This window comes from Gopherus evgoodei, chromosome 1 (assembly GCF_007399415.2).
Source record: "Gopherus evgoodei ecotype Sinaloan lineage chromosome 1, rGopEvg1_v1.p, whole genome shotgun sequence".
NCBI classification, from domain to species: Eukaryota; Metazoa; Chordata; order Testudines; family Testudinidae; genus Gopherus; species Gopherus evgoodei.
The window spans coordinates 162,172,738-162,188,525 of NC_044322.1; the positions used below are offsets into that span (position 1 = coordinate 162,172,738).

At 43.7% G+C, this 15,788-nt stretch overlaps 1 protein-coding gene across 1 annotated transcript in view; it reads right to left on the reverse strand.

Annotated features, from left to right (window-relative positions):
• Positions 1–15,788, reverse strand: part of LOC115658511 (SH3 domain-binding glutamic acid-rich protein-like) — a 43,687-nt gene that overhangs the window by 8,700 nt on the left and 19,199 nt on the right. Inside the window, exons 3-4 of the mRNA XM_030577589.1 lie at positions 6,865–6,945; positions 561–635 (exon numbers count right to left, since the gene is read on the reverse strand). Of these exons, the coding sequence (XP_030433449.1) occupies positions 561–635; positions 6,865–6,945 (156 nt within the window). The remainder of the gene's footprint in view (positions 1–560; positions 636–6,864; positions 6,946–15,788) is intronic.

Here is a 15,788-nt window from a genome sequence, read left to right on the forward strand (position 1 = left end):
CAGAGAGAACATGAGGCACTTACAGAGGGGGAAAGAAAGACAATAGAGATACAAAACTAATTGCTTATATGCTGTCTCAGAAACTCACTGTTCAAATCCACCAACTAACCACCATACAGTTGCCCTCACTTATTCAGACATTGGGTTCTCTGACTTATTTCTTTCCAGGGAAATGAACAAGCAGCTAATATAGAGTTCTTCATTTTTAGTGCTGCTGCAAGTTTATGTGATGTGCAAGATCACATTCATCCATGCACAAATCGTGGGTGCATCAGTGTAAGCACTCCCTTTAAGACAAAAGGAGTTCCTTTTTTAAGTATGTGAATAGGCCCGAAGGATTTATTTGTCTCTTCCTTTTTTTAAAAAGCCTCATCTCTAGCTCTGCTGTTAGGCGAAAGGACCACAATCCTTGTGATTCAATAGAACTATTCAAATTCTGAAAGTTAAGCATGTTGCTTAAAGGTTTTGTTGGACTGGGACTCAGGGGGAATAGAACATGCTGAATGATTGGAATGGGTGAAAGTGGACTTCTGAGGGTGAACAAAATACTCAGTTATTACTTCCACAACTTTGTGCTCTTCACCCGAAACTTCACCGTTTGGAAGGTTTGATGTCTCTTCAGCAGTTTTCACCTCCTGAATCAGAGACAATGAACAATGTGTGAGAACCTGAATAAATCTACAGAACAAAGTTGGAGAAAGAGCAAGCAGGTGCTAAGAAAATTTTTTTTTAAAGATGTCTACCAGCTTGACACATTTTGGCAACTGACTCAGTACCTCTTTATACTGATAGTATTATTATTAAAAGGGCATTCCAAGAGCTATTTGTTGGCTTACTGTGCCCTTTACACTTCTGGCTTTTGGCCATGCAAACTACCAAAAGAATTCTAGAATGAAAATAGTGCTCTTAACCTTAAAAAAATAATTCTACTATTACGAGAGGTTTTATAAATTTGTTGAAATTCTCTTGCAGAATATTGCATTTATTATTTTGCTTATGTGAATGACAGTTTTCGTTAGAGATACTTTTTTGTAGGGACTATGCTCTAATTGACTATGCTCTAACTTGTAGGGACTATGCTCTAAAGACATTGCTCTAATTGAGCATAGACTTTTTTAAAAAAAAAACTTTATGCCTTTAGATTTCTTATGCCCCTATCCTCATTGGCATTAATGGGTTTTTATAAATATTTAAAACATACACAAGAAATGAGGATAAAATATCCATAAAAATATGCCACCATACAAACTATCCTAGGCTAACAGGACACTTACCCAAAATACAAACTTAAAGGAGTGGTTAGGAGAATTAGATTGCTAGTAATATTTTACCACCAAATACATACACACACAGGTTCACTGAGATGTGCACATCTACTGCTAAGGGCAGAATTTAACTTCGTATGATGTGTGAAAGAAACTGACTCAAAAACATACGAATGATGAATATAGAAAGTCATACTGAAATAATGCTATTTGGAACCTAGTCATGAAACTATCACTTAAAAGCACCCCAAATAATTTTTGTTAATTTAAAATTAAGCAACATCCCTGCAAACTGATGAGTCTTTTTCTTGTCAATAAAACACATCTATCAGTAAATTATACAGCTACCGTAAGAATGCACATTTTCTCTTTTTTAATTTCACATTCAGAGATGCTTTAACAGGAGAATTCTCCATTTACTAAAGTATATATGGGACTAAACCTCAAAATCAGCACAGCAAAAACAAAAAGGATTTAAAGATGAATAACACATATATGTCCAGATTCTCATCTGTTGTAAATCAACATCACTCCATTGAATTCCTAGAACAACTGCAGAAAGAAATAGTCTAGCAGGGCACTATCTGCTTTCTGCAGTTCTGGGAGATGTAAGCTATAATCTATTTTTGCTAAATAACAGTAGACAAGGATAACCCATTACCTCCCCACAACAAATTACCCACTGCCAGCATTCAAACCTGGCTAACTGCTCCAAAGCCATGATGGTACAATACACTGCTTCCTAACTTAATTTAATTTAAGTAGCAGTCTTCTCATTAACAGGATGTCTCTCCTGTAACATTTCAGAAAAAGATCAAGGGTTCAGTCACACTATACTTCTGAACACACAGAACTGTGGTTTTAAATTTGTCTCTAAATAAACTTCCCCAGAAACAATCTCTTGACTTCTTTGAAAAATGGGTTCCCTTTATAAAAATAGTAGCTTGGATATGCAAGAAATAGAAATATTTTCAAAACCAGGAACATACTGGGGGATAAATCTGTAAAAAGCTGTCAGCTAATCTGTACCCACTACAGATTAATCTACCAATTAGGCATTACATTGTGAGTGCTTTTCTGATTGATGGCTCCTTTTTCTTCACTTTATCTCATCTAATTATTTTGTAAGAACTCATCTAGGTTTGGGGGGCTTGAGGAGAGGTTGGTTGTTTTTAAGCTTGCTCAGCACTGCATGATTATCTTTCCATGCACATTAACAAAGACTGATAAAGAATGTTGTAAACAGAAATGCCACTCCCACCTTCTCCAAATTCAGCCAGACTCCTTACATAGCCATTCAGTCTCACATTCCATACAAGTATGAAAGGGGTAGGGGCATCAGGAAGATCTCTCTCCAGCCTTACCTCACCACCCAGGTGATACCAGAGACCGAGGTATGTGAGCCTAAATCACTAGAGTTACAACTTTTATTGGGCATGGCTCAGATTCATGTGCCTAAGCCCCACCATCTACATTGGGGGTCTGATCAAAAGCCCATTGAAGTTAGTGGAAAATCTGCCACTGACTTGTATTGACCTTTGGATCAGGTCCTAAAGGTAAGCCACCTCCTGCATTCAGACCTGAAATGATACACTCTTTTTTTGTTTGGAAGTTAGGATTAAAATAGACCAGGTTCAAGATCAGGTGTTCCTTCAGCGCACATAAATAGATTAAAGAGCTTATAAACACACAAACTCCTTCTCTCCAGAGGGGTATAAAATTGTATTACTCATCCATGTTAAATGATACCATAGGAGATGTAATAACGGTTTTGGAAGACTAGAGATGTAATGGCAGATTGAATTATTCCTGCTGTAAATCAATAAGTAATTTGGCTCTTTGCACAGTCATGTAAGTTTAGGGCTAACAAACTCATTGGAAATGATAATATGCTCAGCACTTATTAAAAAACATCAAGTGCTTTGCCCTGACCTGCAAAGACCTATGCAAATACTTAATGGTAAGCACAAGTGTGATCTTGTTGAGTTCAGCAGAACTCTCGTGCACTTAAAGGTAAGCACACATTTAAGTGCTTTACTGGATAAGGGCCTACAAGTGCTGTAAAAACACATAATCAATATTATTATTAATTCTTTGTATTGTAATAGCACCTGGGGAGCCCAGTCATGGAGCAGGGCCCCACAGTGCTAGGCGCTGTACAAACACAGAACAAAAAGACTGTCCCTGCCCCAAGAAGCTTACAATCTAAGTGTAAAATGAGAGAAAACTGGTGGATACCACAGACAGGCAGGGCTCGTCAGACAACACTGGTCAGCATGAAAAGCAGCATAGCATACCAGCTTCATGCTTATCATCCTAAAGCCTCAGTGAGGAGAGATACTGTGAGGGAGCAGCACACTAACTGACTTGTTGGCTTTATAAATTTTCCATGTCATGATTTTAAAAAATAATCTCTGTGTACTAGTAAGTTCCAGAGACAAGAAGAGATTTACTGGGAAATATTGTTTAAAGAACTACAATTACTACCATCACCCTTCTAAATTCACCAGGCGACTCCAAATTCATGCCACTGGCCATCGATTTCACCATACTACTATTACATTTCACACAAGGGTTGAATTGACAGCCAGGTGAAAGAAAAGCAGCAGCAGCACAATGAGGTCATTTATATGACAAACTATAACCACTCTGGCCTCCAATGAAGATGCTGAGAAATACTCTGCAATAAACGCTAAAAGTAGGTGTTTGTCCTGATCTGTAGATCTCTCTCAGATTCAGATGCAGATTTTAAACGGTGCTAGATGTAAAGATAGTTCCATGTTTTCATTTTTTTTAAAGTGCTGTTAGGCATTCCTAAAATCATAGAATCATAGAACATCAGGGTTGGAAGGGACCTCTGGAGGTCATCTAGTCCAAACTCCTGCTCAAACCAGGACCAATTCCCAACTAAATCATCCTAGCCAGGGCTTTGTCAAGCCTGACCTTAAAAACCTCTAAGGAAGGAGATTCCACCACCTCCCTAGGTAACCCATTCCAGTGCTTCACCACCCTCCTAGTGAAAACGTTTTTCCTAATATCCAACCTAAACCTCCCCCATTGCAACTTGAGACCATTACTCCTTGTTCTGTCGGCAACTCCATCTCCAGATCTGAAAGGCTAACACCTTGATACAGCAGTTAAATCAGTAGAAACCATTCTTGCTTATTACTAATAGCCCCAAAAGGTTGTTTTTCTGGCAACATGTCCTAAGCATATTGTTTTCAACTTTTGTGATGCTGTCACTGACTGGACATTTTAATAGCCTTGGACGTAGGCTAGGAATGGGTGAACTCTTGAAGGGGAAAAATAAAGTACTTTTTTCCACAGAAAAAAGGCAGGGGACTGGACACGATGACCTTTCAAGGTCCCTTCCAGTTCCAGGTAGGTACCTAGCTGAGCAATGCATGAAGGAATGGATGGTGTATGAAGTGAGAAAACAGGAGAAATACAATTTTCTTATTCCTATTGATTCACAACATTTAGATGATGATGATGATGATATGTAGCACATGGAGCTTCTTTAATCCCCTAAGTGGACATTCACTACATTATTTCTCACAAGACTCCTCAGAGATAGACAAATAAGTGTTGATATTCCTGGGACAAAGGTGGGAAACTGAAGCAGAAAGTTTAAAGGATTGTCCCAAGGTCGCCCAGGGAGCCAGCAGCAAAGACAAAATTAACAGTAGTAATGCCTTTGTTTTATGTATGTGACTTACATAACTTTTCATTTGTAGCTCTCAAAGCTCTTCACAAAGGAGATAAGTATCATTATCTCCATATTAACAGACATGGAAAGAGGCACAAAAAGGTGACATGGGTCACCAAGCAGAACAAGGACTAGAATCCCGGTCTTTTGAATTCTACTTCAGTGTTTTAGCCACTAGGCCATGTTAGAACAAAAGAGTGTATTACTACCAGTCTTGTGCTCAGACTATGTCTCACCTACTCTCTTGATTCATTATATCCATGTCTGCCATGAGAAAGATGGCAATATTTAGATCTGATCACATTTGAGCATAATCAAAGATAGTGTTATAAGCCCCGTAGATGAACGTGACATATTAGACAAGCCAGAACAGCTTCTGTAAAGGAAAAAATAGCATGTCTCTCTATTATGCTAGAATATATCAGCATATCAACAAAATATAGTGAATGGAGGAGAACTAGTAGAGATAGTGCATATGGACTTTCCAAAAGTCTTTGATGAAGTCCCTCACAAAAGGCTATTAACAAACAACAGAATTGTGATGTGAAAGATAAAGCATTGCCATGTTTTAGAAACTGGCTAAGAGAAAGAAAAATAGAAGAGGAATACATGGCTACTATGCATAACAGAGCAAAGGTTAACAGTGGAGGAGACTCCGGGATCTGTACTAAGACCAGTCCTCTAAGACCTAGGAAATGGGTGAACAGTGAAGTGGGAAAACTTACATAATGTTGTATCTTCTGTAAGTTAGACAAAACTGGAGAAGATTGTGAAGAAATGTACAAGGACCCCACAAGAGAAAAAAAAAGGATTCATAAAAAACAGTGATTTATATGAATACGGGGAATATCCACAATTACATTAGCTAGGATTAAAAAATAGAAGAATATAAACACTCACACTTCACGTCAAAAGACAACCACAAACTGATGAGATTAGAATAAATTTTCCCTGTGTACAGGTTAATTCCACAATTGTCCATTGCAAAGTTTCTTGCAGCTTCCTCTGAAGCATAAGATGTCAGAAATGGGATATTGGACTAGATAACCACTGTTCTGGTCAAATTTGGAAATTTCCTTGTTATCCCTATCCCGACTATGGGTGGAGTCGACCTATTATAACAAAAGTTAATTATGAATCAGTGTTGTGCACAAATGCCACTTGATCAACACAATCTGCACATTAGTGAGGGGGGTGGAATGCCCCCTCCAGCACCATGGAGCAGCTGTAATTCAACAGACAAGGGGTGATCAGCTGTGAAACCATGTGCAGGGGAAATCAGCACGTCCAGCACAACAGAGCTGGGATTTCAGCTTTACGAGGGACAGTGCAGAAGAGTGGTTTGTGGCACACCACGGGCCTAGTTAAAGGGCCTATGGTTGTAAGGACCCAATATCTACAACTCCGTCTGTCAGATTAAACAAAGTCAAAGTCTCCCATTTCCTGATAGGGGCTATCCACCCAGATAGGGGAATGGATTCTGTACCCTAGCCCTGCATAGTTCTCCCATATAAAGCCTGTTCACTCAGGGCCCTGTGCAATGGGGTTTGTGTGGCTTTTACATATAATTTAATTAGGGATTGCTGTATTGTTTCAAAGTTGAATATAGCAAAATATGTGTGCTTTTTTTAAAGTAGCAGAAGAGGTTGTAACAAATCCATGGTGAAAGAAAGAGGGCTGGAAGATTTTCTATTGGAAAGCCTGCACCGTTTTTGTTTTTGTTTTTGTTTTTTTTTCCTTAAAAGACTTTGCAGCAGCCCTGTGCCAGCAAACTAACTTCTTACTGCAGCACTTGTCACTGTCCATTATTTTACATACTGAGTTAGGGCCTACCTCCATCTTTTACTAAATTAAAATGAATGGACCTCAGCAAAGAACAGAAATTCATACCTTTGTACCTGGAGGAGGTGCCAGACCCAGGAATGAATAAATAATGTTTTCTTCCTTGGCAGAGAAGAAGGATTCGAAGTCCTAGAAAAGGAATTTAACAAAGAACAAGGAATTGGTAAGAAGCATATGCAAAAGAGAACAGATCCTACAAATCCTTCCATACATTGCCCCCAAATCACTACTCTAATGACTAAGGATTTGCAGAATCTGAGACATAGAAAGAAGCATATTTAGATCAAAGTGTTTAAAGCTACCTGGCAAAATGAATACACTTCTGCATCTTCGTAAGGACTAGGCAGAATCTGGCCTTAAATTAGTCACAACATAGCAATGGAAGAGAAACAAATTAAGGGGGAAGGAAGGACAAGGGTTACAACATGGATGGATCATAAGATGTGCTTGATATTAAATAAACACACCCTTTGGATAAAGTTGTTAAACTGTAAGCGGCCCAGTAATTTACTTGTACATACATGGTATCTCCAATAGATAACCAGCCCTAGGATCACACCAAGACCAAACCACCGGAGTTATATAAAAACAGCACCCAAGACATATAGTAAGAAACACAGCAATTTCAATGTATTCCTGGTAGCTGATAATACTTTGCACATATGTAATCTTGTAAATGCATACTCTACCATACCCATGGTAGAGTTACCATCTACATTTCAGTAAATGAAGGACAACTGTATGAAAAATATAGTCAAAGCTTATTTTTAAACAAACATTACCCCATAAACTCATACATAAAAACTTATACATTTTTTATCACACTATATACAATCCTTTGCATGATTACTGCTGAAATGCAAGACAAAAATGCATCATATACTGAGTATCAGCTATGCCAGCCATTAGGTACAAAAATAAGGGATTTACTTCAAAATATGGGCCACTCCTTTAAAATAAGGAGCAAGTGATCAGTCTACTCTAGAGATCCAGATTACATAATGAACAGGAAGTTTATTTTCAACTTCTTCCTTAGAAATTTTCTTTGCAGGTAAAAGCAAATGCAGGAAAACAACACGAAGTACTCAGTGTACTTAGAAAGTGATGAAGACCTCTGTGTAGACACCAATAGAAGAGGCAACTTAAGTAAGAGATTAAGTAAAGAATACAATTGTCAACGTAGATGGTTTATAATGAAAACTAAAAACTAATGCTAGCTCCAGGCATTGAAAATACATCCAGTTATAATGTGTGAGTCTTCCATTGGAGCCTGTCAAAAAACCTCTCCCACTTCTCTCACCTGTATCGTCTGTGTGACAGATTCGGTCACAGAGACCCACTAGTGACCATCACCTGATGTGCTGAAATTACCTCTGAGTCCATTTTCCCTGCGAGCTTGGGACTTCCAGAACCCTATCTTGTTGCGCCAGACATGCTAGCCTGCTGCAGACAAAACTGAAAACAGCTCAGCTGGTACCTGACTCCAGCACCCAAACACCCAGCTCCCAATGAGATTGAAATCCTAAATAAATTTGTTTTACTCTGTATAAAGCTTATATAGGGTAAACCTATAAATTGTCCGCCCTCTATGACACTGATAGAGATATGCACAGCTGTTTGCTCCCCCAGGTATTAATCACTTACTCTGGGTTTATTAATAAACAAAAGGGATTTTATTAAGTATAAAAAGTAGGATTTAAGTGGTTTCATGTAATAACAGACAGAACAAAGTAAGTCACTAAGCAAAATAAAGCAAAAACACACAAGTCTAAGCCTAATACATTAAGAAACTGATTACAGGTAATATCTCACACTCAGAGATGTTCCAATAAGCTTCTTTCACAGACTATACTCCTTCCTAGTCTGGGCCCAATCCTTTCCCCTGGTACAGTCCTTGTTAGTTCCAGCAGACATCTCACGTGATAAGCAGGGGTTTTCTCATGACTGGCCTCCAATTTGTCTTTCTCCACCCCCTTTTATAACTTTGGCACAAGGCGGGAATCTTTTGTCTTTCTAGGTCCCCACCCCTCTTTCTAAATGGAAAAGTATCAGATTTAAGATGGATTTCGTTATCAGGAGACATGGTCACATGTCACTGTAAGACCCCTAGTCTCCATTCCTCCTGGGCTGGTCCACAGGTACACAGGAAGTCTTTCAAGTAACTAAGGACATTTACAAGTGCATATGGCACTGGGCCCTGGGCTCATGGGGTAGGGAGGGATAATAGGAAATAGAGCTCCAGCTCTTTTCTTACCTATCAGCTGCTGGGCAGCTGCTGCTCTCAGGGCAGCCTTCTTGCTCAGCCTCCCTGGGCAGTCCTGGAGCTGGGAAGCCAAGAACCCAGTTAGTCCCAAGACACACATCCTCCCCAGGCTGAGGGGAGCTGCCTGCTAGGGAGGTGAGGAACCCCTGGCTGCCAGAACCCTCTCCCCCTTGACTCCTCCCATGAAACTGAGCTGACTTTCCAAAGAGGCTGGATCTAGACTGTTCTCAGTAGTACCAGATGACAGAACAAGGAGTAATCAAGTTGCAGTGGGGGAGGTTTAGGTTGGACAATAGGAAAAACTTTTTCACTAGGAGAGTGGTGAAGCACTGGAATGGGTTACCTAGGGAGGTGCTGGACTCTTCTTCCTTAGGGGTTTTTATGGTCAGGCTTGATAGAGCCCTGGCTGGGATGATTGAGTTGGTGTTGGTCCTGCTATGAGCAGGGGCTTGGACTAGATGACCCCTTGAGATCTCTTCCAACCCTGATATTCTAACTGTCTGTTTCTAGAGTACCCTTAATGATCTCCACTTATTATGTTTACATCAGTGATACAAGTTTATATCATATTCTCCTAACTTCATATATAGAAATAAAACATGCAAACAAATAGGATGAACACACTTAGTAGATTACAAGCTCTCTAATGACACTATACAAGGGGTATTTAGAGTAAAGCATATTCCAGTCATGTCATATTCATAAGCATATTTCCATAAAGCGTATGGAGTGCAACATCGCACCCTGAATAGTTTATTTTCACCAAAGCAGTTGTAAGGAACACCCACTTTACAGTAACTATAATACGGACGGCACCAATAAATGGTCAGCCATGAAATTTAAACTGTTTTACAGACCAGCACGAGAGGAAAGTAATGGAGCTATAGCTGCACTCTACTGCTCATTGTGTTTAATAGTCTCTTCCACTTCAAAAATTGAGCCTCCATATCTGCACTTAATATCTCCTGCCCTTTGTGACAGGAAAGAAATCCTTCACCCAGATTCACTCCCTTCAGTCCTGCATCTTCACCCTTCCTAGGTCAAGCCTTTTCTGTGTGTATATGCACTCACAGCCACACACGTGAGAGATATAAGGCAACCTGTGGGGAAGGCAAGAGAGAGAAAGAGGCAGCCAAAGTCCCAGGGAGGAGAAATGGATAGAAGTGAAAAATAAGAGACTCCAGTCTAGAGGAAAAAGGATGCTAAGGGAAGGAAGAAAGAAAAAAAAACTGGCAAAAAGGAGACTGATAGAAACAAAATGGCTGAAGACTAAGAGAAGAATCAAGACACACAACCTAAAGAATAAGCAACAAACATTAACAATCCTGGTGCACAGAGTAATGGGGCTGCGCTTTCAGCCATAAGTATGTCCAATGGAACCCATAATCCGAACATGAATGGATAGGACACAACTGATATGTAGCTGCGACTGTGGGGGTATGGCCAGGAATATTGACCACAAGTCACTGTATCCCATATAAGTATTTGTGGGCTAGTTCATGAACCACTGTCCATATCTTCAACCTGCATGTCTCTTCCCACTCCCTTCATATAAGTACTGCTCCAGGGTCTGATACCTACACATCCAGCGGAAAAGTGCTATTTCTGCTACATCCTCAGGGACAGGAGGAAGGATTTAGCATATTGCATTTATATGTATTTCCATCCATTATTAATCCAAATAGCACTTCCAGGCCTCCAAGCAAATACTAAAATTAGGTACTGTAACAAGCCTGCTGTTTTATGCTCCTTTGGTATGAAACTTGAGTCCTGCTCACATTAGAACTCTTGTAAGGCTAATTTCAATACTAATTTAATTTAGCTTTTAAAAATGGTTATTGTAACTGCCTTTTTAAAAAAAAAAGAACACTGCACAGCACTCTGAGACGCTCTCACAAAGGATGTTGTATAAATATAATTTTGTAGTAACATGCAAATTATTTTTTCCCGATATAACTTCACACACAGAGTCAAATACTGCACATTTATAATTTACAGGTGCTGCAGCTGGTCTGCCTCGCTTTATAAGGCAGTTGTTCTTTAATGGTATACAGTCATTACGTAACTTCTCTTGAAGGAATCTCAAAAATCTTTATCGTGACACTGGTCACCAAGAAGTTGGGGGAAAAGGTATATGACGGGATACCTTGCATTCGCCTATGTTAAGATAAACAGGGTCTGTTATCTCCCCTCCTACACCCTTAATATTTATATAAGAAAAGTAACCACTTCACAATTTGAACCTTCTGTGCCCTTGGAAAATGGCAATATGGAAATATACATCCTTCAAGTTGAGGGCGGTATACCAGTCTCCAGGATCCAGAGGGGGTAATGGAGACCAGGGGAGACTATGCCGAATTTCAACTTCTGGAGATAATTGTTGGGACCTTGTAGATCCAATATGGGGTGCAGACCCGCCTTGGCCTTCAGAATGAGAAAATACCGAGTAAAACTTTTCCCTCTTAGGTATAAGGGGACTTATTCTATGGCCCCAACTTGCAGGCAAGCTTGCACCTCTTTGGCGAGAAACTGATTGTGAGAAGGGTCCCTGAAGAGGGATGAGGAAGAGGGGTGGGAGGAGTAGAAATAAATTGTCAGGTATACCCCACTGCCACAGTGCTGAGGACCTACTGGTCCGATGTTATAGTGGCCCAAGTGGCGAGGAAAGGAAAACAGTGATTTGAAAACAAGAGGGGTGCAGGATCCTGGCTGCCGACTGGGAGGTTGCCCTTGGACGCACCCTCAAAATACCTGCTTGTTACCAGGTGGGTAGCGGGAGGAGCCCAAGTGGGAAGAAGGGGCTGGTTGTTGGCCTTGACAGCACTTATAGCCCTTGCCCTTCCTGTGGTAGGGCTCCGGTCTTTGAGGTTGCTGTGGTCTGAACCTCTTCCTAGTGGAGGTCGGTGTATAGAGACCCAGGGAACATAGAGTAGCATTAGAGTCCTTAAATCCATGTAATCTTCTGTCTGTTTGTTCTGCAAACAGGGCTATGCCATGGAAGGGGAGGTCCTGGATTGATTGTCACGTCTCCATCGATAGCCTGGAAGATATCAGCCACGATGCTCACGTCATTGACAGGGCCAGTGCGATGGACCTGGCAGCTGAGTCTGCCACATCGGAGGCACCTGAAGGGAATCCCTAGTCATCTTTCTCCCTTCATCTAAAATGGCCAGGAACTCTTGTCTGGAGTCCTCCAGCAGCGAATCCGCAAACTTGGCCACAGACTGCCACAAACTGACATCATACCTCCCGAGTAAGGCCTGATGGTTTGCCACTCATAACTGGAGGCTGGCGGATGAATACATTTTTCTGCCAAATACATCCAGCCTCTTGCCATTCTTGTTCTTGGGAGCTGAGCTGGGTTTCCTCTGCCTGTCCATCTCATTGGCTGCAGGGACCACTAAAGAGTTCAGGGACGCGTGGGAATACATATATTCAAATCCTTTCACAGGGACAAAACACTTCGTCTCTACCCACTTGGAAATGGGTGGAAGAGAGGAGGGGGTCTGCCATAGGGCTTTTACCAGCTTTACTGCCCCTTTGTGTACCAGGAGCGCCATCTGAGATGGGGCTACCATGGCCAGAATGTCAAATAAGGTGTCAGAGGGTTCCGCCAACTCCTCTGTTTCCAATCCTAGGTCTGCTGCCACCCTCTTTAGCAGTTCCTGGTGTGCCTTGGCATCGTCCTATGACACTGTATGGGACAGTCCCGCCACTGCCTCGTTGGGTGAGGATTACGAGGAGGTGAGGGCGGGGAGAGGGACTGGCTCAGCATCCCCCACATGGGTGGTCTCCACTGAAGCCAGAGGATGCTCCTGGGCCTCTTGCTCAGACCCCTCTTCTGATTCCAGGGGAGAGCAGAAGACTGTCACCAACTTCCTTTCTGATGCCCCTGACACTGAGTGCTGCATCTTGAGTCTCCCATGCCTGGGGAACCCCCATGGGTTCCAAAAGTGCCACTGGACAGGCCATTGGCCCTGCAGCCATGCTCCAGTAGGTGGCCCTGGAGGAGCCCCCCAAAATCTGGTTGGGTGTGGCTGGCCCGAGGGACCCACTATCTCCTTAGCTTCCAAACCCGAGGAGGAAAGTTCCTGCCATAGAGACCACTGCAGTGCCAATGCTGCATCCATTATACCTCCATGCCTGCTATCCTGGCCACTGCAGCTGAGGGACAGGTACTGCGGTTCCGGGTCCTGGTGCCATCTGTCCAAGGACCAGTGGTGGAGTTCGACAGATTGGTGATGGTACACCAGTGATTGACACCTAGAGCTCTGGGACCCCAGAGAGCGGTGCCATGAGTCCAGTGATCTGCATCTCGGCTCCGGGAACCAGTCTCATAGTCCCGGAGATCGGCATTGTGGTTCCGGTGGACTTCATTCCCCCAAGGAGCAATGCCTCCGCTCTGTCAAATGGTGTCATGATTCCAGAGACTGGTGGCATGCTACGGATCTGCACTGAACATAGGATGAGTGATGCCATGCCTCGGGGCACTAGTACCAAGAATCTAGCGAATAGTGCCCTGAACTCTGGTCAGCGTGGGCAGGTCAGAAGCACGTCCCTGGAGACTGATGCTTCAACACTGACTGCTGTCATGCCAGGGAGCAATGCCACACAGATGGAGACCATTACACAGACCCCAGTGCTGGCTTCCCTCTAGAGACAACTACGTCTTGATGCGGCATTGGTGGCACCAGCAAAGACATGATGTCTTTTGCAGCCTGGAAGTGCTCCAGTGTGGGTGGGACCTCCAGGTGTGGGGACCTCTGCCACTACCCAGAGTGATTGGTGGGTCCCTAGGAGGGCTGGATAGCCTAGCTGGCGATCAGGAGTGCAAGTACAGTGGTACCCCATACCTGCAAGAGATTTCTAGTTGGTAAGGGGTACTGAAAAGACTAGGGGCTGCCAGAGGGCCCCCATGGAGCTGTGTAGCCCCGTCGGAAGACATGGCTGGAGGGGTGGGGCTGTGCTCTGTTCCTTTCCCCACTGCTGCAGCCGGGAAAACGCAGGTAGGGCATTCATGCTTAACAGCACAATACATATGCTAACAAACAGGGCCGGCTTTAGGAAGTGCAGGGCCCAATTCAAACATTTTCGGCGGGGCCCTGGCAGGGATGACTTAAAAAAAAAGGTGGAAAAAAAAGCCTTTCATTTCCTTCTTGTGTTATTTACCTTCCATAACTATATAAATAATAAAATTATATATTATGTACATTGCATCATATATGCTGTTGATTGGTTATTAATGACTGCCATTTCACATGTGTGGGTTCCAGCTGCTCCCTGCCCCCCTCATTGAAGCAGGTGTGCAGGGTTACTGCCTGGGAACTGCAGGGCACAAGTGGACATGGGGCTGGCTGGAGGTAGGGTCTGGCTGCAGGCAGGGCAAGGGGTGTGAGGCTGGTTGGAGATAGGGGGTGTGTGGGGCAGGCTGGCTTCAGGCAGGGCCGCGGGGGGATGCAGCAGGGGTTGGCAGGGCTGCAGACAGAGGAGTGTGAGACTGGCTGGCTTCAGGCAGGGGGGTGCAGCAGGGGTTGGCTGGAGACAGGGCAGGGTGTGCAGGGCTGGTGCGGGCAGCAGTGTGTGTGGGGCTGGCTGGCTTTGGGCAGAGCCACAGGGGTGTGTGGCAGGGGTTGACTGGAGACACGGCAGGGGGTTTGACAAGGACTGGCTGTGGGCACGGGGTGCAGAGCTGGCTGCAGGCAGGGGGAGCGGGGCTGGTGTGGGCAGGGCAGGGGGTGCAGCAGAAGCAGCTGGAGCCCCAGCCCTTTAAATAGCCCCCAAGCTCCCTGCTATCCCAGGGCTTTTGGGGCTATTTAAAGGGTCCGGGGCTTCCCAGCTTCTACCCCACTCTGGACCTTTTAAATAGCCTCAGGAGCCCTGGGGAATGCATGGGGGTAGCGGGGCTCTGGCGGCTATTTAAAGGACTGGGGTGGCAGAGGCAGGCAGCTGGAGCCCTGACCCTTTAAATAGCCCCCAGAGCCCCTCACTACCCCAGGGCTCTGGAGGCTATTTAAAGGCCCGGAGCTCCAGCTGGGAAAGCAGGGCCACGAGGCTTGCCGCACTCTGGCCAGAGCTCCAGCCGGGAAAGCGGGACTTGCCGCGCTCTGGCCGGGACTCCAGCCAGGAGAGTGGGGCCACGGGGCTTGCTGCGCTCCAGCCGGGGCTCCAGCCAGGGCCACGGGGCTGGCCGCGCTCCCGCCTGCGCTTCGCTCAAGGGAGCGGGACCACGGAAGACCCCTGAGCAGATCGCAGCCAGGGACCCTGGCTAAGTTTAAAAAAAAAAAAAAAGTGTCTAAGGCGCAGGGCCCAATTCCTGGGAATTGGGCAAATCAGCCTAAAGCCGGCCATCCTAACAAACTTAAACAAAGACTTTGTTTAAGTTTGTTGGCATATGTATTGCTGTTTTACATTGGTCAGGACCAAGTCAAAGGCACAGGAATTAGTTGTTAGTGTCCTCCACCCATAACAGAGCATCCCTGTCAGTGTGATTTTACAATGGCAGAAGATACACATCAAACACTGGAGACCAGATTTTCTTTTGAAAATCCGGCCCTTATCTAGGTGCCTAAACGGGAGTTGAGCTCTCTTGAAACTCTACCTGGTGAGTGCCGACCACTTGAAAAATCAGGCTCTGAGCTTTGAAAATCTAGCCTTATGTGAGCTGTGGTTTCTATTTAATCTCATTGGGGTTTGAGCGATAACAGAATGG